The sequence below is a fragment of the Embiotoca jacksoni genome, unplaced genomic scaffold (assembly GCF_022577435.1).
Source record: "Embiotoca jacksoni isolate LCO1_2020_lvr unplaced genomic scaffold, fEmbJac1.0.p SCAF_94, whole genome shotgun sequence".
Taxonomy (NCBI): Eukaryota; Metazoa; Chordata; class Actinopteri; family Embiotocidae; genus Embiotoca; species Embiotoca jacksoni.
In genome coordinates this window covers 724,758-747,995 of record NW_027185452.1, presented here as the reverse complement: position 1 = coordinate 747,995, position 23,238 = coordinate 724,758, and the positions used below count along the sequence as shown (strand labels likewise).

Genomic DNA, 23,238 nt, shown 5'->3' with positions numbered 1-23,238 from the left:
ACGACTATCGTTTCCGCCGGATGCTCGTACGACTGCTGCTGCTGCTCTGTTCACGCTGGCAAATTCACCCCGATGGCGAACAGAACCGTTAAAGATGCCAATAGCATACACGGGACCAACCCGCAGTATCTGGTGGAGAAAATCATCCGGACCCGAATCTACGAGTCCAAATACTGGAAGGAGGAGTGCTTCGGCTTGACCGGTAGGGGCGGGCTAGCCGGCGAGCTAACGTTAGCTTCCTGTTGGCTAATGTTAAAAAAAACAAAAACAATCCGGCGGCTTAAAAACGTGACAAATATTTTCTTTAATTAAAAACAAAAACAAAAATTGATATAAATATGTTTGTATTTTGTCCGTATTCAATTTGCCGGTCTGTTTTCAGGGTTTGAACTGTTTATTTTGCCACAAAAACACGTTTGAATTATCAGATAAACTGATATTTCATTGATCAGGTGATCCGTCAAAAAGTCTGAAACTCCGACAAACCTGCTGTAGACCATCACACCTGTAGACCTGTAGACCATCACACCTGTAGACCATGTAGACCATCACACCTGTAGACCTGTAGACCATCACACCTGTAGACCATCACACCTGTAGACCATGTAGACCATCACACCTGTAGACCTGTAGACCATCACACCTGTAGACCGTCACACCTGTAGACCGTCACACCTGTAGACCGTGAAGACCATCACACCTGTAGACCGTCACACCTGTAGACCGTCACACCTGTAGACCTGTAGACCATCACACCTGTAGACCGTCACACCTGTAGACCTGTAGACCGTCACACCTGTAGACCTGTAGACCATCACACCTGTAGACCGTCACACCTGTAGACCATGTAGACCATCACACCTGTAGACCATCACACCTGTAGAACATGTAGACCATCACACCTGTAGACCATGTAGACCATCACACCTGTAGACCGTGAAGACCATCACACCTGTAGACCATCACACCTGTAGACCATGTAGACCATCACACCTGTAGACCATCACACCCGTAGACCGTGTAGACCATCACACCTGTAGACCGTGTAGACCATCACACGTGTAGACCATCACACCTGTAGACCATGTAGACCATCACACCTGTAGACCATCACACCTGTAGACCATGTAGACCATCACACCTGTAGACCATCACACCTGTAGACCTGTAGACCGTCACACCTGTAGACCGTGAAGACCATCACACCTGTAGACCATCACACCTGTAGACCATGTAGACCGTCACACCTGTAGACCTGTAGACCGTCACACCTGTAGACCTGTAGACCGTCACACCTGTAGACCATGTAGACCATCACACCTGTAGACCGTCACACCTGTAGACCATCACACCTGTAGACCATCACACCTGTAGACCGTCACACCTGTAGACCATCACACCTGTAGACCATGTAGACCATCACACCTGTAGACCATGTAGACCATCACACCTGTAGACCATGTAGACCATCACACCTGTAGACCATCACACCCGTAGACCGTGTAGACCATCACACCTGTAGACCATGTAGACCATCACACCTGTAGACCATCACACCCGTCGACCCTGTAGACCATCACACCTGTAGACCATCACACCCGTAGACCGTGTAGACCATCACACCTGTAGACCATCACACCTGTAGACCATCACACCTGTAGACCATCACACGTGTAGACCATCACACCTGTAGACCATCACATCTGTAGACCGTGTAGACCATCACACGTGTAGACCATCACACCTGTAGACCATCACACCTGTAGAACATCACACCTGTAGACCATCACATCTGTAGACCATCACACCTGTAGACCATCACACGTGTAGACCATCACACCTGTAGACCATCACACCTGTAGAACATCACACCTGTAGACCATCACATCTGTAGACCATCACACCTGTAGACCATCACACGTGTAGACCATCACACCTGTAGACCATCACACCTGTAGAACATCACACCTGTAGACCATCACACCTGTAGAACATCACACCTGTAGACCATCACACCTGTAGACCATCACACCTGTAGACCGTGTAGACCATCACACCTGTAGCCCATCACACCTGTAGACCGTGTAGACCATCACACCTGTAGACCATCACACCTGTAGACCATCACACCTGTAGAACATCACACCTGTAGACCATCACACCTGTAGACCATCACACCTGTAGACCCTGTAGACCATCACACCTGTAGACCATCACACCTGTAGACCGTGTAGACCATCACACCTGTAGACCATCACACCTGTAGACCGTGTAGACCATCACACCTGTAGACCATCACACCTGTAGACCATCACACCTGTAGACCATCACACCTGTAGACCCTGTAGACCATCACACCTGTAGACCATCACACCTGTAGACCGTGTAGACCATCACACCTGTAGACCATCACACCTGTAGACCCTGTAGACCATCACACCTGTAGACCATCACACCTGTAGACCTGTAGACCGTCACACCTGTAGACCGTGAAGACCATCACACCTGTAGACCATCACACCTGTAGACCATCACACCTGTAGACCGTCACACCTGTAGACCGTGAAGACCATCACACCTGTAGACCATCACACCTGTAGACCATCACACCTGAAGACCATCACACCTGTAGACCATCACACCTGTAGACCCTGTAGACCATCACACCTGTAGACCATCACACCTGTAGACCTGTAGACCGTCACACCTGTAGACCGTGAAGACCATCACACCTGTAGACCATCACACCTGAAGACCATCACACCTGTAGACCATGTAGACCGTCACACCTGTAGACCGTGAAGACCATCACACCTGAAGACCATCACACCTGTAGACCATCACACCTGAAGACCATCACACCTGTAGACCATCACACCTGAAGACCATCACACCTGTAGACCATCACACCTGAAGACCATCACACCTGAAGACCATCACACCTGTAGACCATCACACCTGTAGACCATCACACCTGTAGACCATCACACCTGTAGACCATCACACCTGTAGACCATCACACCTGTAGACCATCACATGTGTTTCTGTCTGCTTCTAGAAAAACGGGCAGAAACAAACGTCCGTTTTCATGTTAGAAACGTTGATCTTAAATGAATTCTGTTGAGGTTAAATCATTCATCCATTTAATTGTTCTTCTCATCAGTTTGTGTTCAATGATTATATTCATCATCAATTCATCCTTTGATTAGTTTATAGATTAATTAATGAGTCATTTGATTTGTGAAATGTAAAATTTTACAATATAACAACAAAAGAAACAGAATCTTTCAAATGTGAATTATTTTTTATGCAAAAATTTTGGCTTCAACTTTCTTTTCGCATTCGATAACAACAAAGTAAAGAACTTTGTTTTAGAGGCTGGAACCACCACATTTTTTTGGTTATTAAAATATCACAATAATCGTAACTTATTTAAACATGTTAACCAACTCGACCCAAAGTTTGTTTGTTTTTTATCCCAACTTTTTATACTTGACTGGTTTTAAAACAAAGTGTGAAATTGTAGGATTTTAAATGTGATTAAAAGTTTTAAATCAAACTTGGTGACCCTGCAAAGACTTTTTAATTTGTAAAACTGAAGAAAATATCACGTCTTTAAAGCCGTAACAAACATTTCTGGTTTTTATTTTAGTTGATTATAAAAAAAAAAAAAAAAAAAAGAATTCTGTCCGTCGGTTAAATTTGTGACTGAAAGTTTTTTTTCTGAACATTCGTGGTTTATTATTTCACCAGTAAAAATGTATAAAATGTTTTGTGTCATCGCAGCCGAGCTGGTGGTGGACAAAGCAATGGAGCTGAAGTTCGTGGGAGGAGTCTACGGCGGGAACATCAAGCCGACGCCGTTCCTCTGCCTCACGCTGAAGATGCTGCAGATTCAGCCGGAGAAAGACATCATCGTGGAGTTCATCAAGAACGAGGACTTCAAGTGAGTTCAGAAACCGAATCAAAGATTAAGGTTGAAAGTGGAAATATAGGAACTAAAAAACAAAACCGTTTTGTTGGTTTCAGTCTCAGATTTGAGAATTTTGCTGATGAAGCTCCTTTATTGTGTCACAAAACATTTTTATTTATTATGAATCAGATGTTTGAGGTTGTCTTTTAAAAGGCTCATTAAAGAAAAAGTCAGAAAACTGAAATAAATGAACTAACTAAATAAAATAGTTACCCCCCTCCCTCCCCCCGCTGTGTCTCTGTCTGATCAGATATGTGCGGTTGCTAGGGGCGATGTACATGAGGCTGACCGGCACCGCGGTGGACTGCTACAAATACCTGGAGCCGCTGTACAACGACTACAGAAAGATCAAGAGCCAGAACAGAAACGGAGGCGAGGCTTGTTTTCATTTCGTTTTAATCAAACCTCAAACTCGAAGCGTGACTGAAAAACGTTAAATGTGCTCTACGATGAACCTCCAGGTGGCGCTGTGGAGTCGGTCTGACTCTTTGGGTTTCTGTTTATTTTCCTTTCAGAGTTTGAGTTGATGCACGTGGACGAGTTCATCGACGACCTCCTGCACTCCGAGAGGATGTGTGACATCATCCTGCCCCGCCTCCAGGTGGGACACGCCCCCTCAAACACTTCCTGGTGGAGGTGATGACAACGCTGACTGTGTGTGTGTGTGTGTGTGTGTGTGTGTGTGTGTGTGTGTGTGTGTGTGTGTGTGTGTGTGTGTGTTACAGAAGAGACAGGTCCTGGAGGAGGCGGAGATGCTGGACACACGGATCAGTGCTCTGGAGGAGGACCTGGACGAAGTGGAGAGCAGTGAAGAGGAAGATGAGGAAGAAGAAAAGGTAACAAACACCCTCAATAAAACTCAGTCAGGTCCCATGTGGTCCTGGTCCTCCATCTGGACCTGGTCCTCCATCTGGACCTGGTCCTCCATCTGGACTTGGTTCTCCATGTGGACCTGGTCCTCCATGTGGTCCTGGTCCTCCATGTGGACCTGGTCCTCCATCTGGACTTGGTCCTCCATGTGGACCTGGTCCCATGTGGACCTGGTCCCATGTGGTCCGGTCCTCCATCTGGACCTGGACCTCCATGTGGACCTGGTCCTCCATCTGGACCTGGTCCTCCATCTGGACTTGGTCCTCCATGTGGACCTGGTCCTCCATGTGGACCTGGTCCAATGTGGTCCGGTTCTCCATCTGGACCTGGTCCTCCATCTGAACCTGGTCCCATGTGGTCTGGTCCTCCATCTGGACCTGGTCCTCCATCTGGACCTGGTTCAACATCAACATGGATGTTTTTAGTGAAAATCTCGTCGGTCATTTAAAATGTTTTTTTATTTGTTTTCTTCAGCCGGAGAGACAGCAGACGCCCGAACCCCACCGACGTGGTTACCGTGACAACGACAGACCGCGCCGCTCCCCGTCGCCCCGTTACAGACGCAGCCGCTCGCCCCGACGGTTTGTTCTTATCAAATATATTTATTGTTAATTTCGAAATCAAAGACTTGAATAATGAAAGCGGTTTTATTTCCCGCCAGGAGGAGCCGATCTCCAAAGAGACGAAGGTACGTTCACTTTACTCGTCTTTTAAAGCTCCGAGCTCGTCGGTGGTTCTGACCCGACCGGTTCTGATCCGACCCGGTTCTGACCCGACCCGGTTCTGTTTTACAGCCCGTCGCCGCGGAGAGATCGTCATCGCAGCAAGAGCCCCCGCCGGCACCGCAGCCGGTCCAGAGACCGCCGGCACCGCTCCAAGTCCCCCGGTAAGGTGGAGGGCAGACCAGCTGACTGTCTGAACAGCGCCGCTCTGTGGACGAACGCTGACACTACAACTACAAATTAATACCTTTTGTAAAAATGAAAGGGTTTAGAGTCTTAAAATTAAAATCGGAATAATCTCTTGTTAAAAAGTTCGCAGACAAGATTCAATAAAATCCGATTTTACTTTCAAAAACAAAGTTTCAAACTCAACCTGACTTTTACTTTCGGAGGGTGTTTTCTTTTTTTTAAGGAAACATTTTCAACAGATTATTCTTAATAATCACAGAAAGAGAAACTGTATATTTATATGTTATGTTTATATGTTGTGAACCAGGTCACCACAGGAGCCACCGACATCGCAGCCACTCCAAGTCTCCGGAGAGGTGAGACATGTTTCACTTCATGTGCAGCTCAAAATATCTCCTTCTTTGTAATATAAGTTGTTGAAACACCCAAAAAAACTGAACGAGAACTTAAAATTGAACTCTTTAAAAGTGAGTTTTTCAAAATAAAAGATGTTTAATAATTTTATTTTCTTTCATCTCACAGGAGTTCAAAAAAGAGTCACAAGAAGAGTCGAAGAGGAAACGAGTGATCTCCCTTTTCTTTCTTTTTTTTTTTTTAAATGTTTTTTTTTTACGACCAAATTGTTAAACTTTTTTTTTTTTTATGGATAATTTCAGTTTCACATACTGACTGTTTGTTGAAGTAAATCTTCTCCGGTCTCTTCAGCAGAGTTTAATCTGAAGATTAGTTTAACTTCAAACCTGCTAAAAGACGAATCGAACGAACCTCCTCGTTTTCCACGTGATCGATCTCTTCTGGATCCGAGGAAATACACAAAACGGGTTTATCGTGAACAGATTCTGTAAGTTTGATGTAGAAATAAAAACTATTCACGAGTCGAGAGGTTTTTCTGAGAAAGATGATGTCATATTTTGTACATAAAGTTCTCGAACATAAACTCGAAAAAAACCAAAAAAATCACAGTTGTTGAATAAAAATTTTTTTTTTTTTTAAAAGACAAACAAACTTTATTGTAGACTTAATTTTAGACGGATCAAAATGGGAAAAAAAGATCACATCAACATGAAAACATGTTTTTAAGAAATACTTCCTACTACTACCATTACTAAGATTGTTATTGATTGATTTCGATATGAAATACTGGATGTTATCATTAGATTCATATTCCATCACACTTTTCTATATAAAAACATTTGCCGGTGAAACGAAAGCTTCTTTTTTGATCTTTTGTTGATTAAAACCTCATTTAAGATCCACAGCTTTCAGAACCTCTGAACTCTTTTATCCATCTGGCTTCTGCGTTGTTTGATCCGCTCCAACGCCTTGACGCTGTTCTCTCTGAAGAAGGACGGGTTCGGTATCGCCGCCGTCATCTCGTGGTACCGGATGGACGTGCGTTGGTCCCGCCGTTCGAAGTACATGAACCTGGCGTAGTTGTTGTAGATCATCTGTTGGTCCGCCGGTTGAAGCTCCGCCTCCAGCAGCTGCCGGTAGATCGTCTCCGCCTCCTCCAGGCCGCCCCTCGACTTGGCGTAGATGTTGGCGAGGTCGACCTTCTTCACCAGCGAGGAGTCTGGGTAGAGCTCGATCACCTCCTTGTGGAGGGCGATCGCCCGGTCGAAGACGGCCTGCGTCGGGCGACCGTCCTTCACGAAGACGATCTTCCACTTGTAGCAGAGCGCGGCGCACCTCTTCAGGTAGCGCTCGTCGGGATGCGTCCTCAGCGTCTCCTCCGTCAGGTTCACGGCTTCGTCCACGGAGACGTACTGCTTGAACAGCCTCGTCAGCGCCTTCATGCCGCCGTAGCTGCCGACGGGATTCGCCGAGATCTTTCCGGCCAGCTCGAGCGCTTCGTCCTCGACGTGCTCGCCGCTCTTCGCCCGCTGCTCCAGGTAGTGAACGGCGAGGTACCGGTTCTCCGGGTCGTTCTCTGTGGCGAGACGCATTTCCTGAAGGAAGTCGGGGTCCAGGCTTTGGTCGCTGTGCTTGTAGGCGCTCAGCAGCGCCAACACCCGGCTGGTGCGCCACTCCACCCGGTCCGGCTGCACGTCGATGGCCTTCTGGAAGAGATCCGCCGCCTGCAGCCTCTGGTCATTGCCGAACTTCATCAGGGTCCAGGCCTTTTCGGCGCAGACCTCCGGGTGGAGCTCGTCCGGGGACGGAGGCGGGAACTCCGTCATCAGGCCGTCGACCTTCGACAGGAAAGCCTCGCGCTCCTCTTCCTCTCCCTGAAGGTGGTGCAGCCACGCCAGGTTGCCGTAGTTCACCTCCAACCAGGGGCCGCGGTCGGCGCTCCGCACCCGACCGAAGGCCTCCGCCGCCCGGCCGAAGAACCGCCGGGCCTCTTGGACGGAGCCCAGCTGGTACTGGATGAACCCCTGCAGGTTCTGGATGTGACCCAGCCAGCAGTTTGCCTCGTCGGTGCCGATGTCCTCCAGCTTGTCTCTGATACGGGTGAGTTTGAGCATGTCGGCATCCAGGTCCCAGGTGAAGTGGCACTGCAGCGCCTCCAGTCTGGACTCCGGTGTCGGCGGAATCTGAGCGGCACTGACGGAGAATAAAATAAAAATATTAAAAAAATAAAAGTAAGAAGGAAAGAACAGTGAAAAGACAAGCAAGGAAATAAGAAAGGAAACAAAAGGAGCTTTTAAATAGACAACGCAGAAGGAAGGACTCTTCCTCTTTTTCTTTCCTGAACTAGACGACATCAATACCTGCCGGGACTCCTCGAAATGAGGAAGATGAGGAACACTGGAAGGACACTCGGAGAGATTTAGACTTTATTAATCCCACAGTGGGGAAATTCAACATAGAAACACAAAAAGGTGCACACAATATGAAAACATTTACAAATACGTAAACATGAAATAAGACAGATAAAAAGAATTATTTTAGAAAAATATAAGAGGACAAAAAAGGAGGAAATAAGGAGAATCCTGTTGCTCATTATTAACATGATTTTATATCTGACTCTTTATAAACGCAGTTATAAGAAGATATTTTCAACAACAGGGTGTAAAAAGGTCGATGAGTCACAACAACAATGAGTAAAAGTACGACAGGAAACAACGACGATGATCCTCAGGATCAGTTTTCTCACCTCATCTTGCAGCTGTTTTCTCTGAATATCTGAGTTAGAAGTTTGCGGTTCGTCCTGCGGAGCTCCGACTGTCTCTGAGTCCTGAATCCTCTCCTGGTCGTCCGGAGGATGTTTTTAAAAGGAGGCGGAGTTCGAGCGAAGTACAAAGGCGAACTCAGGCGAGCTCAGGCGAACTCGACTTCGGAGAGAGAATACGGGGAGGGAGGTGGGTTCGGCGTTCGGGCGAAGCGAGGCGAAGTCCGGCTCGTCTGCGCGCGCCTTGACTTTCGTTTTCCTCAAAACAGAAACCTACAGAACAGAAATTATGACTCAACAGAAACCTGATTTTTTTTTTTAGGAGCGTCACAGTTTGTTGTTGAAGAAACTTGACGTCGTTCTTACGTTTATTACTTTGATGTTCTGATCCGACCCGGTTCTGACCCGACCCGGTTCTGACCCGACCGGTTCTGACCCGACCCGGTTCTGTTTTACAGCCCGTCGCCGCGGAGAGATCGTCATCGCAGCAAGAGTCCCCGCCGGCACCGCAGCCGGTCCAGAGACCGCCGGCACCGCTCCAAGTCCCCCGGTAAGGTGGAGGGGAGACCAGCTGACTGTCTGAACAGCGCCGCTCTGTGGACGAACGCTGACACTACAACTACAAATTAATACAATCTGAATAATTCAAATCAATTCAATTTTATTTATAAAACGCCAAATCACAATACAGGTTATTTCATGGCACTTAACACATTAAAGTCTTTACAGCAAGACTTTATAATATTATACAGAGAAACCAACAATTCATCAATTCATCAATTCAACAATTCAACAATTCCCACATAAGCTAGGACGGAAAAAACTCTTCTTTAAGGGACAAAAACCTCCAACAGAGGGAAGAAAAACTCCCTTTAACAGGAAGAAACCTCCGACAGAACCAGGATCAGAGGTGGGCGGAGCTTCTGTTACAGAACCAGGATCAGAGGTGGGCGGAGCTTCTGTTACAGAACCAGGAACAGAGGTGGGCGGAGCATCTGTTAACAGAACCAAGATCAGAGGTGGGAGGAGCATCTGTTAACAGAACCGGGATCAGAGGTGGGAGGAGCATCTGTTAACAGAACCAGGATCGGAGGTGGGCGGAGCATCTGTTAACAGAACCAGGATCAGAGGTGGGCGGAGCATCTGTTAACAGAACCAGGATCAGAGGTGGGCGGAGCATCTGTTAACAGAACCAGGATCAGAGGTGGGTGGAGCATCTGTTAGCAGAACCAGGATCAGAGGTGGGCGGAGCATCTGTTAACAGAACCAGGATCAGAGGTGGGCGGCCATCTGCCTCGACCGGTTGGGGTGAGAGGAGAGCAGAGAGAGAAAAGGACAGCATAGAGATAGAAGAGAAGAACTGTTGGTGGAGACGACAATCACAGAGCAGAGACATGCAGCTCCATGACGGGACATCTGGAAAAGAAAGAACAGAAACTACACGAGTGAAGGAACTGAATGGAGACAACAGATAATAAGAAGAAACTATGGGAGAGAAGAAGATGAAGTTAAAGAGATGTGATGGTGAAATACGAGTTGTAGAGAGTTGAAAAGAGAGAGAGACAACGTCATCGAGACCAGTGGTTCTTAACCTTATTGGAGGTACTGAACCCTGCGAGCTTCATCAGTTCTTTCACCGAACCCTTCGTAATTGGAAAAATAAAATACGATTTCTTCAAAACATAGGTATATATTTTATTAGTGCACAAACTGAACCACGCATCAGTTGCACACAAAATCACTGTGTGCAAAGAACAAAACCAACAAAACATGAATTTCACACAAAAACATAAGTCAATGGATGATTTGCGATCAGGGACGCAACTTGGTCCGATGCTGAGAGGATCGGTTTGTCGATGGGTACGAAGCCGAGAACAGGCAGAGTCGCCTTTTCATGGAGTCTGGCTCTCTCCACCTTGAATTCAGCGAGCGTTGTGTTCTTGTATTTCCCATCATGACTCCCATCACGTTCCTCTTTACACCTGAATCCATATTGGACGTATTCGTCCAACCACTTCTTTCTTTTTTTGCTCGACATGTTAGTGTGAAGGGATTGAAAATCACAAATGGCGAACAACAACAGAGCGCAATGTGGCGTGATCAGCTGCAGCCAATGATGGCCAAGCGCAGCATGACGTCACCAATAATACGTGGGCTGAATTTATTTTGAAAAAAATTGTGTGTTGCCAAATTGTCTGTAGAAAATGTTTTGACAGCTGACAAAAACGGCCGACATTGCTAGTGTGAACCGGGCTGTACTGCGTGTGTCTTACTGCGGTCAAGTGAGCCGTCAGCCGCTGATACTCGGTCAAGTGAGCTGCCCTTGAAAATGGATGTGGGTAATCCGCGGCATTTGCGCCTGAAAGGGGGCGGGGCTTATCTCCGTGCCTTATCTCCCTAAAAACAGTACCGTTTCCTTCATCCACCATTGAACTAACCACTAGTTCTGTTTTATACTTGTTGTGTCTGGGTTCATAATATTATCCGTAGTCGCACAACTGCGTCTGAATGACGGCTGCTTCCAGCGTCATTCGCGCTGCCCGACGGAAATTCGCGTCATTCGCAACCATTCGCGTCTGTGCATTGACTTTACATGTAAACTACCTCTCAGTGTGAGATCAAGTGAGCCGCCGCTTTAAAAATTAATGACCGTCTATTCCTTAAGGTGCGTTCACACCGAGCGCCCCGTTCGGCGTGAACGCAGCGTAAGTTTTAGCTTTCTCTGTGCTTTTTGGGCTACCCATGCCACCGTAGGGCTACCCATGCCACCGTAGGGCTACCCAAGCCACCGTAGGGCTACCCAAGCCACCGTAGGGCTACCCATGCCACCATAGGGCTACCCAAGCCACCGTAGGGCTACCCATGCCACCGTAGGGCTACCCAAGCCACCGTAGGGCTACCCATGCCACCGTAGGGCTACCCATGCCACCATAGGGCTACCCAAGCCACCGTAGGGCTGCCCATGCCACCGTAGGGCTACCCAAGCCACCGTACCGTTATGCTGCATTCACACCGAACGGGGCGCTCGGTGTGAACGCAGCATAAGGAATAGACGGTCATTAATTTTTAGAGCGGCGGCTCACTTGATCGCAGTGTGTGTCTGCCGAACCCCTGAGAGTGACTCATCGAACCCCTGAGAGTGACTCATCGAACCCCTGAGAGTGACTCATTGAACCCCTGAGAGTGACTCATCGAACCCCTGAGAGTGACTCATGAACCCCTGGGGTTCGATCGAACCCAGGTTAAGAACCACTGCTCTAGAGTGATTACAGAAACAGTTTCTGAGGTGTTTAGGACCAAGTACAATAACTTCTGTTTTGTCTGAATTTAGAAGCAGGAAGTTTTTGGTCATCCAGGCCTTTATGTCTTTTAGACAGGCTTCAAGTGACTAACTGATTAGTTTCATCTGGTTTTATAGAAAGATATAGCTGAGTGTCATCTGCATAACAATGGAAGTTGATGCAGTGCTTCCTGATGACATCTCCTAATGGAAGCATGTACAAAGTAAAAAGTATTGGGCCTAACACTGAGCCTTGTGGAACTCCATAACTAACTCTTGTTTGTCTGGAAGACTCATTGTTGACATGGACAAACTGGAATCTATCTGATAAGTAGGATTTGAACCAGTCTAATGCAGTTCCTTTAATCCTCGTAACGTCTTCTAATCTCTGTAATAAGATCGCATGATCAATCGTATCAAAAGCAGCACTGAGGTCCAGAAGAACAAGTACAGAGACGAGTCCATTATCTCAGGCTAATAAAAGGTCGTTAGTAACTTTCACCAGAGCTGTTTCTGAACGAATAATCGCTTGTTAAAAAGTTCAGAGACATTTAAGTCCGCTTTTACTTTATAAAAAATAGTTTCAAACTGAACCTGACTTTTACACTCAGAAGACTTTTATTTGTCGCTGTTTATAGATTATTGATTAATAATATTAGACGTTACGAGGTCTGATGTGTTTGGATTTACTGTCGTTGGTTGTTTTCTGTTAACTGCAGGATGTTTTATCAGAAATTATGTTGGAAGTTTTAAAGGAAACATTTTCAACAGATTATTCTTAGTAATCACAGAAAGAGAAACTGTATATTTACATGTTGTGAACCAGGTCACCACAGGAGCCACTGACATCGCAGCCACTCCAAGTCTCCGGAGAGGTGAGACATGTTTCACTTCATGTGCAGCTCAAAATATCTCCTTCTTTGTAATATAAGTTGTTGAAACACCCAAAAAAACTGAACGAGAACTTAAAATTAAACTCTTAAAAAAAAGGGAGTTTTTCAAAATAAAAGATGTCGTTTAATAATTTTATTTTCTTCTTTCATCTCAGGAGTTCAAAAAAGAGTCGCAAGAAGAGTCGAAGAGGAAACGAGTGATCTCCCTTTTCTTTCTTTTTTTTAAACATTTCTTTGTTATTTTTCCTCGTTTTCCACGCGACCGATCTCTTCTGAATCTGAGTAAAAATGACCAAACGTGTTTATCAACAGATTCTGTAAATTTGTCGTAGAAATAAAAAAAAAAGACCCCGATTCACGAGTCGAGACGTTTTCCTGAGAAAGATAATGTCATTTTTTTGTGCAAAAAAATTCTTGAACAGAAACTTGAAAAAACAACAAAATATTACAGCTGTTGTGTACAATTTATTTCTTTTAAAGGCACACAAAGTATCCACACCTTCACTTTATTGAAGATTTAATTTTATTTGGATTAAAATGGACATTTTCTTTCCATCTACATGAAAACATGTTTTGAAATAAAATACTTAAACTACATGAAACACAGCAGGAACATGGTTGGAAAGTAAATTATGGAAAGATTGTTATTGATTGATTTAGATATAAAATACATATAAAGTTAGCATTCAGACTGTTTACACACTTTTCTATATAAAAACATTTGCCAGTGAAAAGAAAGTGTTCTTTTTTTTTTTATCTGAAAGTAGTTAAAAACTTCCCGATGTTTTTTTTTAGTTGATTAAAACCTTATTTAAGAGGATTTTCAGAACCTCCTGCTGCGTTGTTTGATCCGCTCCAACGCCTTAACACTCTTCTCTCTGAAGAAGGACGGGTTCGGTATCTCCACCGTCTTCTTGTGGTACCGGATGGACGCGTCTCGTTCCCCCAGGTCGTAGAACAGGAAGTTGGCGTAGTTGTTGTAGATCATCTGTTGGTCCGTCGGTTGAAGCTCCGCCTCCAGCAGCTGCCGGTAGATCTTCTCCGCCTCCTCCAGGCCGCCCCTCGACTTGGTGTAGATCTTGGCGAGGTCGACCTTCACCACCGAGGAGTCTGGGTAGAGCTCGATCACCTCCTTGTGGAGGGCGATCGCCCGGTCGAAGACGGCCTGCGTCGGGCGACCGTCCTTCACGACGAGGATCTTCAACTTGTAGCAGAGCGCGGCGCACCTCTTCAGGTAGCGCTCGTCGGGATGCGTCCTCAGTGTCTCCTCTGTCAGGTTCACGGCTTCGTCCACGGAGATGTACTTGATGAACAGCCATATCAGCGCCTTCATGCCGCCGTAGCTGCCGACGGGATTCGCCGACATCTTTCCGCCCAGCTCGACCACTTCGTCCTCGACGTGCTCGCCGCTCTTCGCCCGCTGCTCCAGGTAGTGAACGGCGAGGTACCGGTTCTCCGGGTCGTTCTCTGTGGCGAGACGCATTTCCTGAAGGAAGTCGGGGTCCAGGCTTTGGTCGCTGTGCTTGTAGGCGCTCAGCAGCGCCAACACCCGGCTGGTGCGCCACTCCACCCGGTCCGGCTGCACGTCGATGGCCTTCTGGAAGAGATCCGCCGCCTGCAGCCTCTGGTCATTGCCGAACTTCATCAGGGTCCAGGCCTTTTCGGCGCAGACCTCCGGGTGGAGCTCGTCCGGGGACGGAGGCGGGAACTCCGTCATCAGGCCGTCGACCTTCGACAGGAAAGCCTCGCGCTCCTCTTCCTCTCCCTGAAGGTGGTGCAGCCACGCCAGGTTGCCGTAGTTCACCTCCAACCAGGGGCCGCGGTCGGCGCTCCGCACCCGACCGAAGGCCTCCGCCGCCCGGCCGAAGAACCGCCGGGCCTCTTGGACGGAGCCCAGCTGGTACTGGATGAACCCCTGCAGGTTCTGGATGTGACCCAGCCAGCAGTTTGCCTCGTCGGTGCCGATGTCCTCCAGCTTGTCTCTGATACGGGCGAGTTTGAGCATGTCGGCATCCAGGTCCCAGGTGAAGTGGCACTGCAGCGCCTCCAGTCTGGACTCCGGTGTCGGCGGAATCTGAGCGGCACTGACGGAGAATAAAATAAAAATATTAAAAAAATAAAAGTAAGAAGGAAAGAACAGTGAAAAGACAAGCAAGGAAATAAGAAAGGAAACAAAAGGAGCTTTTAAATAGACAACGCAGAAGGAAGGACTCTTCCTCTTTTTCTTTCCTGAACTAGACGACATCAATACCTGCCGGGACTCCTCGAAATGAGGAAGATGAGGAACACCGGAAGGACACTCGGAGAGATTTAGACTTTATTAATCCCACAGTGGGGAAATTCAACATAGAAACACAAAAAGGTGCACACAATATGAAAACATTTACAAATACGTAAACATGAAATAAAACAGATAAAAATAATTATTTTAGAAAAATATAAGAGGACAAAAAAGGAGGAAATAAGGAGAATCCTGTTGCTCATTATTAACATGATTTTATATCTGACTCTTTATAAACGCAGTTATAAGAAGATATTTTCAACAACAGGGTGTAAAAAGGTCGATGAGTCACAACAACAATGAGTAAAAGTACGACAGGAAACAACGACGATGATTCTCAGGATCAGTTTTCTCACCTCATCTTGCAGCTGTTTTCTCTGAATATCTGTGAGTTAGAAGTTTGTGGTTTGAAGTCCAGCTCATCTGCGTCTCCGCTTGCTTTGAGGTTCGTTTTCCTGTCAGAAGGCAAGAAACCTAAAATGCAAACAAGCAAACAAATTAATGGAAATCATGTGTGCTGTCATTCCCATGTTTATTGTGGTGTGCCATGTGCTTTGTGTTTTGGTCTGTGTCTCTCCACTTCCTGTCTCCAGAAACCTCCCATGACCACGCCCCTAATCATTCTGAGCAGTTGGTGACAATCCAGCTGATTACCACCTACAGGTTGACACACCGGTTCCTCAGCCCACTAATCGCCTCTCGACTCTAACAGCCCTGGTCCTGCAGTCCTGAGGTGTCGGTCCATACTGTCTGCTACGTCCACTCACCCGCTACCAGCCATCTGACCTGTTCCGTCGTCTTGCCGTGGACTACTTCTATCCAGCCTGCTACCGTGTCGGACCTCGGGAGACCACACTCTATCCAGCTTGCCTGCCTGCTTCGGATTCATCCCCCACCAGAAAATAAAGTCTATTCTTTACCTGAACTCGATTCTGTGTCTGCATTTGGGTCCAGTCTTGCCACACCTCATAACAGAATGGACCAACCCTGTATGGACCCAGCGGTGATACCAGTGATACCATCACTCTGTTCCAGTATCTGGCCAATCAGGCCCGTCGGAGCTTACTGGGCCCAGTTGAAGCCAGAACAGGTTTTGAGGGAACCCGCCTAGCCTTCTGGGAACCCCCCAGGAGGAGGCGACGTTGGGTTCACCAGTCCAGCCGCCCGGAGGGCTCCTGTCCTGGTCGTGCAAAATACCTAGCCTCGTTCTTTGAGGACTCAACCTCCGAGACAGAGTCTTCACCCCCGGCAGACTCTCGAGCCGCTCGAGACTCTCCACCCCCGAGACCCACACCGCAGACGACCTTTCGGAGGCAAGGTACCTCCCAGACAAATTTATCTGGATGTTCTGGAACAGGATGTTAATGGCCAGTTATTAGGTCTCAGACTAATGGAGTCTGTAGTCTCCTGCTGGCCCTACCTTTTGGCTATACCCTCTGTTTTGAAGACTTTAAGTAACATGAGCAAAGTTCGGGAGTGCCTAGAGGGTTTTTTTGGGAGATCCCCGTGGTTCTCAAGAGTGGCCGGGTCTTAACCCCGCTACTCTACGCCAGTACCTGTGTCAAGCAGCGTCGGATTTAATTGCATCATTGCCCAAATCGGCCTCAGTAACTCCAACCTGGGCAAGAGTTCCAGACGCCATTAGGGCTGGGGGGCTTGCCAATCAGATCCTACAAGACAAAGTTGAACCTGGAGAGGGTTTTGAAGGAACCCATCTGGCCTGCTGGGAACCCCCCAGGAGGAGGGGGTGTCATGCTCACCGGTCCAGCTGCTCTGCGGACTCCGTTCCTGTTCCTGTCTCCAGGCGGGTCGCCGACACCGGGCCACCAGCTTCTGGCCAGGTCGACACCACGCCTCCAGCTCCACGTCTGGAGGGATTACGCCTTCGCCACTGACCTCCTGCTCTGCACCCAGAAGGGTTCTGCCTTAGCCAATGCTCCCCTACCGGCCTCCGAGTGAATATACGCCGTTGGCTTCCTGCCGTCCTCCCAGTGACTCTCGGCCTTCGTGGTCCGCTCCCTTTACTGCCTCAAGGTCGTCCTCCAGAGAGGTTCCTCAAGTCTGTCCTACCTCGCGGTCGTCCTCCGGAGAGGTCACTCAAGTCTGTCCTACCTCGCGGTCGTCCTCCGGAGAGGTCACTCAAGTCTGTCCTACCTCGCGGTCTTCCTCCAGAGAGGTCACTCAAGTCTGTCCTACCTTGCGGTTGTCCCCCAGAAAGGTTCCTCAAGTCTGTCCTACCTCGCGGTCGTCCTCCGGAGAGGTCACTCAAGTCTGTCCTACCTCGCGGTCTTCCTCCGTAGAGGTCACTCAAGTCTGTCCTACCTTGCGGTTGTCCCCCAGAAAGGTTCCTCAAGTCTGTCCTACCTCACGGTCGTCCTCCGGAGAGGTCACTCAAGTCTGTCCTACCTCACGGTCTTCCTCCAGAGTGGTCACTCAAGTCTGTCCTACCTCGCGGTCTTCCTCCGGAGAGGTCACTCAAGTCTGTCCTACCTTGCGGTTGTCCCCCAGAAAGGTTCCTCAAGTCTGTCCTACCTCACGGTCGTCCTCCGGAGAGGTCACTCAAGTCTGTCCTACCTCGCGGTCTTCCTCCAGAGTGGTCACTCAAGTCTGTCCTACCTCGCGGTCTTCCTCCAGAGTGGTCACTCAAGTCTGTCCTACCTCGCGGTCTTTCTCCAGAGTGGTCACTCCAGTCTGTCCTACCTCGCGGTCGTCCTCCGGAGTGGTCACTCCAGTCTGTCCTACCTCGCGGTCGTCCTCCAGAAAGGTTCGTCAAGTCTGTCCTACCTCACGGTCGTCCTCCGGAGTGGTCACTCAAGTCTGTTCTGTCTCGAGACCGTCCTCCGGACTGGGGCTTGCCTGTCTGTCCACCAGTGCGGTTCAGCCACTCCATCCACCCAAGTTTCCTTATTCGTTGTCCTCTGTTGTTGTGGTCCTCTGTCCCTCCTCCAGACCCCGTCCTCCCACCCGGTCCAGTCTGGTCACGGAGAGGCTCCCGTTGGGGGAGGGGGGTTTCTGTCAGGATCCCTGTCTGACCCTGTGGCTGCTGCCCTGAAAAATAAACATGAGCTTGAAGCACAAAAAGAACAATTACAGAGAAAGAACAACTGGAACTACAGACTGAACCGGCAGCTACAAACACTAAACTTAATGTGCTTGAAACAAATGGATCCAGAAACAACTCAAAAGTGTCTGATGGGATGAATTCTTATTATAGAAGAGGAACGGCTCAAAATGGAACATCTGCTGCATCACATCCACATGCAGGTAAATACTCACCCTGTGAAATGCAGCAAAACCAACATGTGTTAATGGAAAGCCGCTCTGCTTCTCAGCAACAGGTTGAGAGACCAAAAGTAAAAACTCCTGGATCACCTGTCAAAGCTCATCTAGCTCAGTACTCTCTCAAAGGCAAAATGTTGGGAGTCGTATACAAGAAGCTGAGCTGATGCATGTTAACGCTGCAGAATGACATCATTCAAAGACAAAATGACATCACTGCTCCTCTGGTTCAACTTTACCACCTGGAGACATTCCTGTTCATGATTCTGATGTTTTGCAGTATGAAACGTTTATCAGAGCATTTGAGGGAGGAGTGAAGAGAAAAACTAATGATTGCAGTGGCTGCTTGCACTTTCTAGAGCAGCACACCAGGGGGCGTCCAAGAGCTCATCAGCGTCAACATCGACCTCCTGACCGGGTTAGAAAAGATCCTGTTAGAAAAGATCCTGTTAGAAAAGATCCTGTTAGAAAAGATCCTGTTAGAAAAGATCCTGTTAGAAAAGATCCTGTTCAGCTTCAAAACTGCAATCAAACGGCAAAATCCGGTACTCGTCTTCTGGTCTGCGTAAGATCTAATAAACCGAGCTGTGTAGTAAAACGGGAACATGGACTAGCGGTACACAACCAATGTTTACTTTTCCAAGTTTTTGGACATTGAAAACAAATGTAATAACGAACTACAATCATTAATTCATTTATTTTACCGCCGCGCACAATTTATTATTTTCTGGTCTAGAATGGAAGATTGTATAATGGGGTCAAATAAATGTAAATATAACAATTGAATGCAAAAATTGTATTACATATTTTGAACATGAAAATCATAATTTTAAATTCATTATAAACGTATTAATTCTTTATGGCAAATTCTTCACTCACAAATGTAGAATCTCAAAAGTCTCCCCCAACTTCACCGGATTTTTGGGTGAATTCAAAGATTATATTAAAACTCTCAAACGTTAAATACTGAGAAAAGAAACAAAACCGTCCAACTATATGAAGAAATTCTTAGAGGAATAATGTTATTTTCAGGTATATGTATTTTTCTCCTTTAGTGTCTTTGCATCAAGAGAATTTATACATTTAAATCCATCTGTGTTTATGTATTTTTATTTTATTTATTTTCTTATTTTATACTTTTGTTATTTATCCGGAGAGACAGCAGACGAATAATGACTTTTACACTCAGAAGACTTTTTTTTAATCGCTATTTATAGATGATTGATTATTAATATTAGACGTTACGAGGTCTGATGTGTTTGGATTTACTGACGTTGTTGTTGTTTTTAACTGCAGGATGGTTTTTTTTTTAGAAATTATGTTGGAAGTTTTAAAGGAAACATTTTCAACAGTTTATTCTTAATAATCACAGAAAGAGAAACTGTATATTTATGTTACGTTTATATGTTGTGAACCAGGTCACCACAGGAACCACCGACACCGCAGTCTCGGAGAGGTGAGACATGTTTCACTTCCAGACCATCACAGGAGTCGACAGGAAACGACTGATCTCGAGTGATGAAATGTTTAAAAATGGAAAGAAAATCTTTTTTTAAACATTTCATTTTTTTTACGTCCAAATTGTTGAACTTTTTTTTTTTTTATGGATAATTTCAGTTTCACATACTGACTGTTTGTTGAAGTAAATCTTCTCCGGTCTCTTCAGCAGAGTTTAATCTGAAGATTAGTTTAACTTCAAACCTGCTAAAAGACGAATCGTTTCCACGTGATCGATCTCTTCTGGATCCGAGGAAATACACAAAACGGGTTTATCGTGAACAGATTCTGTAAGTTTGATGTAGAAATAACAACTATTCACGAGTCGAGAGGTTTTTCTGAGAAAGATGATGTCATTTTTTCTGCATAAATTTCTCGAACATAAACTCGAAAAAACAGAAGTAAAATGTGTGTTTTTGACTTTGAGTCACGTTTTGCTATAGTATGACTTTTTCTTCATATTTTGGACGACATGCTGGGAGGCACCAGCACTAACCAACCTTCTCAAGGAGGTCTGCAGTGATATTAAATATCTTCCTGTATTGTGTTGTGGATGCAAAACTTTTTCAATTTCTCCAAACGTTTCAACTAGAAGTTGAATCAGCATCAGCAGGTGGAATCTGAACCTTTGACATCAACCTTGGAGCAGTGACATGAGGAGTGAAACAGACAAACACCTTCTCACGCTACCTCCGCCTTTAGAGTCTCGTGGAAGCTTTGAACGGACAGCCGAGCCGCCCGGTACCGGAGAGAGCACAGGTACGGAACTTCTTCTCCCGGTTTGTCTCGTTGATTGTTCTGAACGTTCCTCTTATTCTGAAGTGAAAACGCGTTTCAGATGGATGATTTAATTCTGTAATGAATGAAGAGTCTGCAGTGATGTCTGGATGAAGGTTCTCTGTCTGTTCACAGACTTCACACCAAACTTATGTTTCCGTTTACAAACTCATTCATAGTTCATATGAGACAACTGAGGCGCGCGGGACACCGAGCAGGAAGCGGCCGGTTTGTCATCTCACCGGAAAACTATTACAGTGATTTAGATTATATTAGATTCAAGTTTTACTCAACAAGAACATCACGTGCGGTGTTTCACATAGAAACAGACAAAAAGGAACATTTAAAAATATAGAAAAGAAATGAGATTCATAAGAAACAGATCAAATGCCTGAAATTAAACACAAATAGAGTTCAAATATAAAATATAAAAGAATCTCGCGTCTCCGGAAGTTATCAGCAACAGATCAGACAGGAAAGGAAAGAAAGGACAACTTCCTGTTTCTTCACCAGGGTTGAACTTTTGTCTTTGTGGTGTGTGTGTGTGTGTGTGTGTGTGTGTGTGTGTGTGTGTGTGTGTGTGTGTGTGTGTGTGTGTGTGTGTGTGAGTGTGTGTGTGTGTGTGTGTGTGTGTGTGTGTGAGTGTGTGTGTGTGTGTGTGTGTGTGTGTGTGTGTGTGCGTGAGTGTGTGTGTGTGTGTGTGAGTGTGTGTGTGAGTGTGTGTGTGTGTGTGTGTGTGTGTGTGTGTGTGAGTGTGTGTGTGTGTGTGTGTGTGTGTGTGTGAGAGTGTGTGTGTGTGGTGTGTGAGTGTGTGTGTGTGTGTGTGTGAGTGTGTGTGTGTGTGAGTGTGTGTGTGTGTGTGTGTGTGTGCGTGAGTGTGTGTGTGTGTGTGTGAGTGTGTGTGTGAGTGTGTGTGTGTGTGTGAGTGTGTGTGTGTGTGTGTGTGTGTGTGTGTGTGTGTGTGTGTGTGTGTGTGTGTGAGTGTGTGTGTGTGTGTGTGTGAGTGTGTGTGTGTGTGTGTGTGTGTGTGTGTGAGTGTGTGTGTGTGTGTGTGTGAGTGTGTGTGTGTGTGAGTGTGTGTGTGTGTGTGTGCGTGAGTGTGTGTGTGTGTGTGTGAGTGTGTGTGTGTGTGTGTGTGTGTGTGTGTGTGTGTGTGTGTGTGTGTGTGTGTGTGTGTGTGTGTGAGTGTGTGTGTGTGTGAGTGTGTGTGTGTGTGAGTGTGTGTGTGTGTGTGTGTTAAAATATAAAAGAATCTCTCGTGTCTCCAGATGTGGTCTTTCAGCTGTTATCGGTGTCTCGACCCGGACGTCCAGAACGCGACCCAGTTGTACACGATGGAGAATGACCGTGGTTACCTGTGGTCCGGAGGAGGTGCTGCTCCCCTCTGCTCCTCCACCTCCCCTCCTCCACCCTCCCGGTGTGTGGTGTGTTTGGCCTTCCGGCTCCTCCACGCCGTCTGCTCCAGGCTGAACAACAGGACGCTGGTGATGGAGGGAGGCGGTGTTCAAATCCCCATCCAGAGCAGCGGTGAGATGCAGCTTCTTTATGTTCCTTTCTTCATCCGGAAATCTGTTTTTAAAGTTTCCAAATATCTGCTGAGTGTCTTCATCTTCTCACCTGCTTTGTTGTTTCTTGTTTTGCAGCGTGCCCTCAGCTCCTCGGAGACGGTGAGTCACCTTCAGACTCCAGTTACATGGTTGAAGCTCCGAGTGAAACATCTTCACCAACAACTGCTCTTTTCTCTGTTTCAGCCGCTGACCAGGATGGTGCATCCTCTGGGGACCCAGCGGGTCGGTCGATTTTCTAAACTACACCACGTCGTTTTTTTGAACACAGTATTCTGTCGTGGACGGTGAAGTTGTTACGATCAGTTTCTAAACTCTTTGAGTTTCGTATTTAATATTCACCCACTGAAACGTACGACGTGCTGTCTCCTCTGCGTCCGACAGGTCATCAGATGTTGTGGCTCCTCCTCCTCCTCCTCCTCCTCCTCCTCCTCCTCGTCTTCGCCATAGTCGTATTTGTTAAGTGGTATAAAAGATGAAAGGGTGAGGAAGACGTCTTCTCTTCCAGTATTCTGTTTTCTTTAAAGTGTATTTCACGCTGACTCAACAGTCCTGCTCAGAAGAAAAAAGTGCTTCTAGTGAAAACTGGAATCAGGGAGCTCCAACTTTCTGCCGGTTGTTCTTGTTTGCATAAATTCATTCAGTACATTTTTGGTCTTTGAAAAAGGAAACATGACTGAAGGTTGGACGTGTTGTTTGCAGGAGGAAGAGCGACGCCGACGCTGATGACGACCCTGGAGCACTTTGTTTTATCAAAACTTAACCTAATTATAACTGGATCTTTGTGGACACAAAGT

The 23,238-nt window shown here is 46.7% G+C and overlaps 3 protein-coding genes across 3 annotated transcripts; 1 reads left to right on the top strand and 2 right to left on the bottom strand.

The window, feature by feature from the left end:
- The first annotated feature begins 10 nt into the window (after positions 1 to 10).
- On the top strand, positions 11 to 6,634 carry prpf38a (pre-mRNA processing factor 38A). The gene is made up of 10 exons (XM_069141981.1): positions 11 to 202; positions 3,787 to 3,946; positions 4,224 to 4,345; positions 4,489 to 4,574; positions 4,699 to 4,809; positions 5,318 to 5,424; positions 5,505 to 5,531; positions 5,638 to 5,729; positions 6,062 to 6,110; positions 6,277 to 6,634. Exons 1-10 carry the CDS (start codon positions 73 to 75, stop codon positions 6,320 to 6,322), a joined length of 930 nt encoding a protein of 309 aa, XP_068998082.1. The 5' UTR covers positions 11 to 72; the 3' UTR covers positions 6,323 to 6,634.
- On the bottom strand, positions 6,329 to 9,406 carry LOC138193769 (interferon-induced protein with tetratricopeptide repeats 1-like). The gene is made up of 3 exons (XM_069141980.1): positions 9,236 to 9,406; positions 8,855 to 9,142; positions 6,329 to 8,301 (listed from the first exon to the last, which is right to left on the bottom strand). Exons 2-3 carry the CDS (start codon positions 8,857 to 8,859, stop codon positions 7,017 to 7,019), a joined length of 1,290 nt encoding a protein of 429 aa, XP_068998081.1. The 5' UTR covers positions 8,860 to 9,142; positions 9,236 to 9,406; the 3' UTR covers positions 6,329 to 7,016.
- Positions 9,407 to 13,775: 4,369 nt separating this feature from the next.
- LOC138193761 (interferon-induced protein with tetratricopeptide repeats 1-like) lies at positions 13,776 to 15,720 on the bottom strand. Its single transcript, XM_069141972.1, has 2 exons — positions 15,680 to 15,720; positions 13,776 to 15,126 (listed from the first exon to the last, which is right to left on the bottom strand). The coding sequence occupies exons 1-2, from the start codon at positions 15,682 to 15,684 to the stop codon at positions 13,866 to 13,868; spliced, it is 1,266 nt and encodes a 421-aa protein (XP_068998073.1). The 5' UTR covers positions 15,685 to 15,720; the 3' UTR covers positions 13,776 to 13,865.
- Positions 15,721 to 23,238: the final 7,518 nt, after the last annotated feature.

Excerpts from the sequence above, each read along its gene's own strand:
- prpf38a (XM_069141981.1), top strand. The coding sequence starts at position 73 with ATGGCGAACAGAACCGTTAAAGATGCCAATAGCATACACGGGACCAAC. Across the intron at positions 4,575-4,698 it reads TCATCCTGCCCCGCCTCCAG|AAGAGACAGGTCCTGGAGGA; the intron begins GTGGGACACGCC and ends TGTGTGTTACAG. Across the intron at positions 4,810-5,317 it reads AAGATGAGGAAGAAGAAAAG|CCGGAGAGACAGCAGACGCC; the intron begins GTAACAAACACC and ends TGTTTTCTTCAG.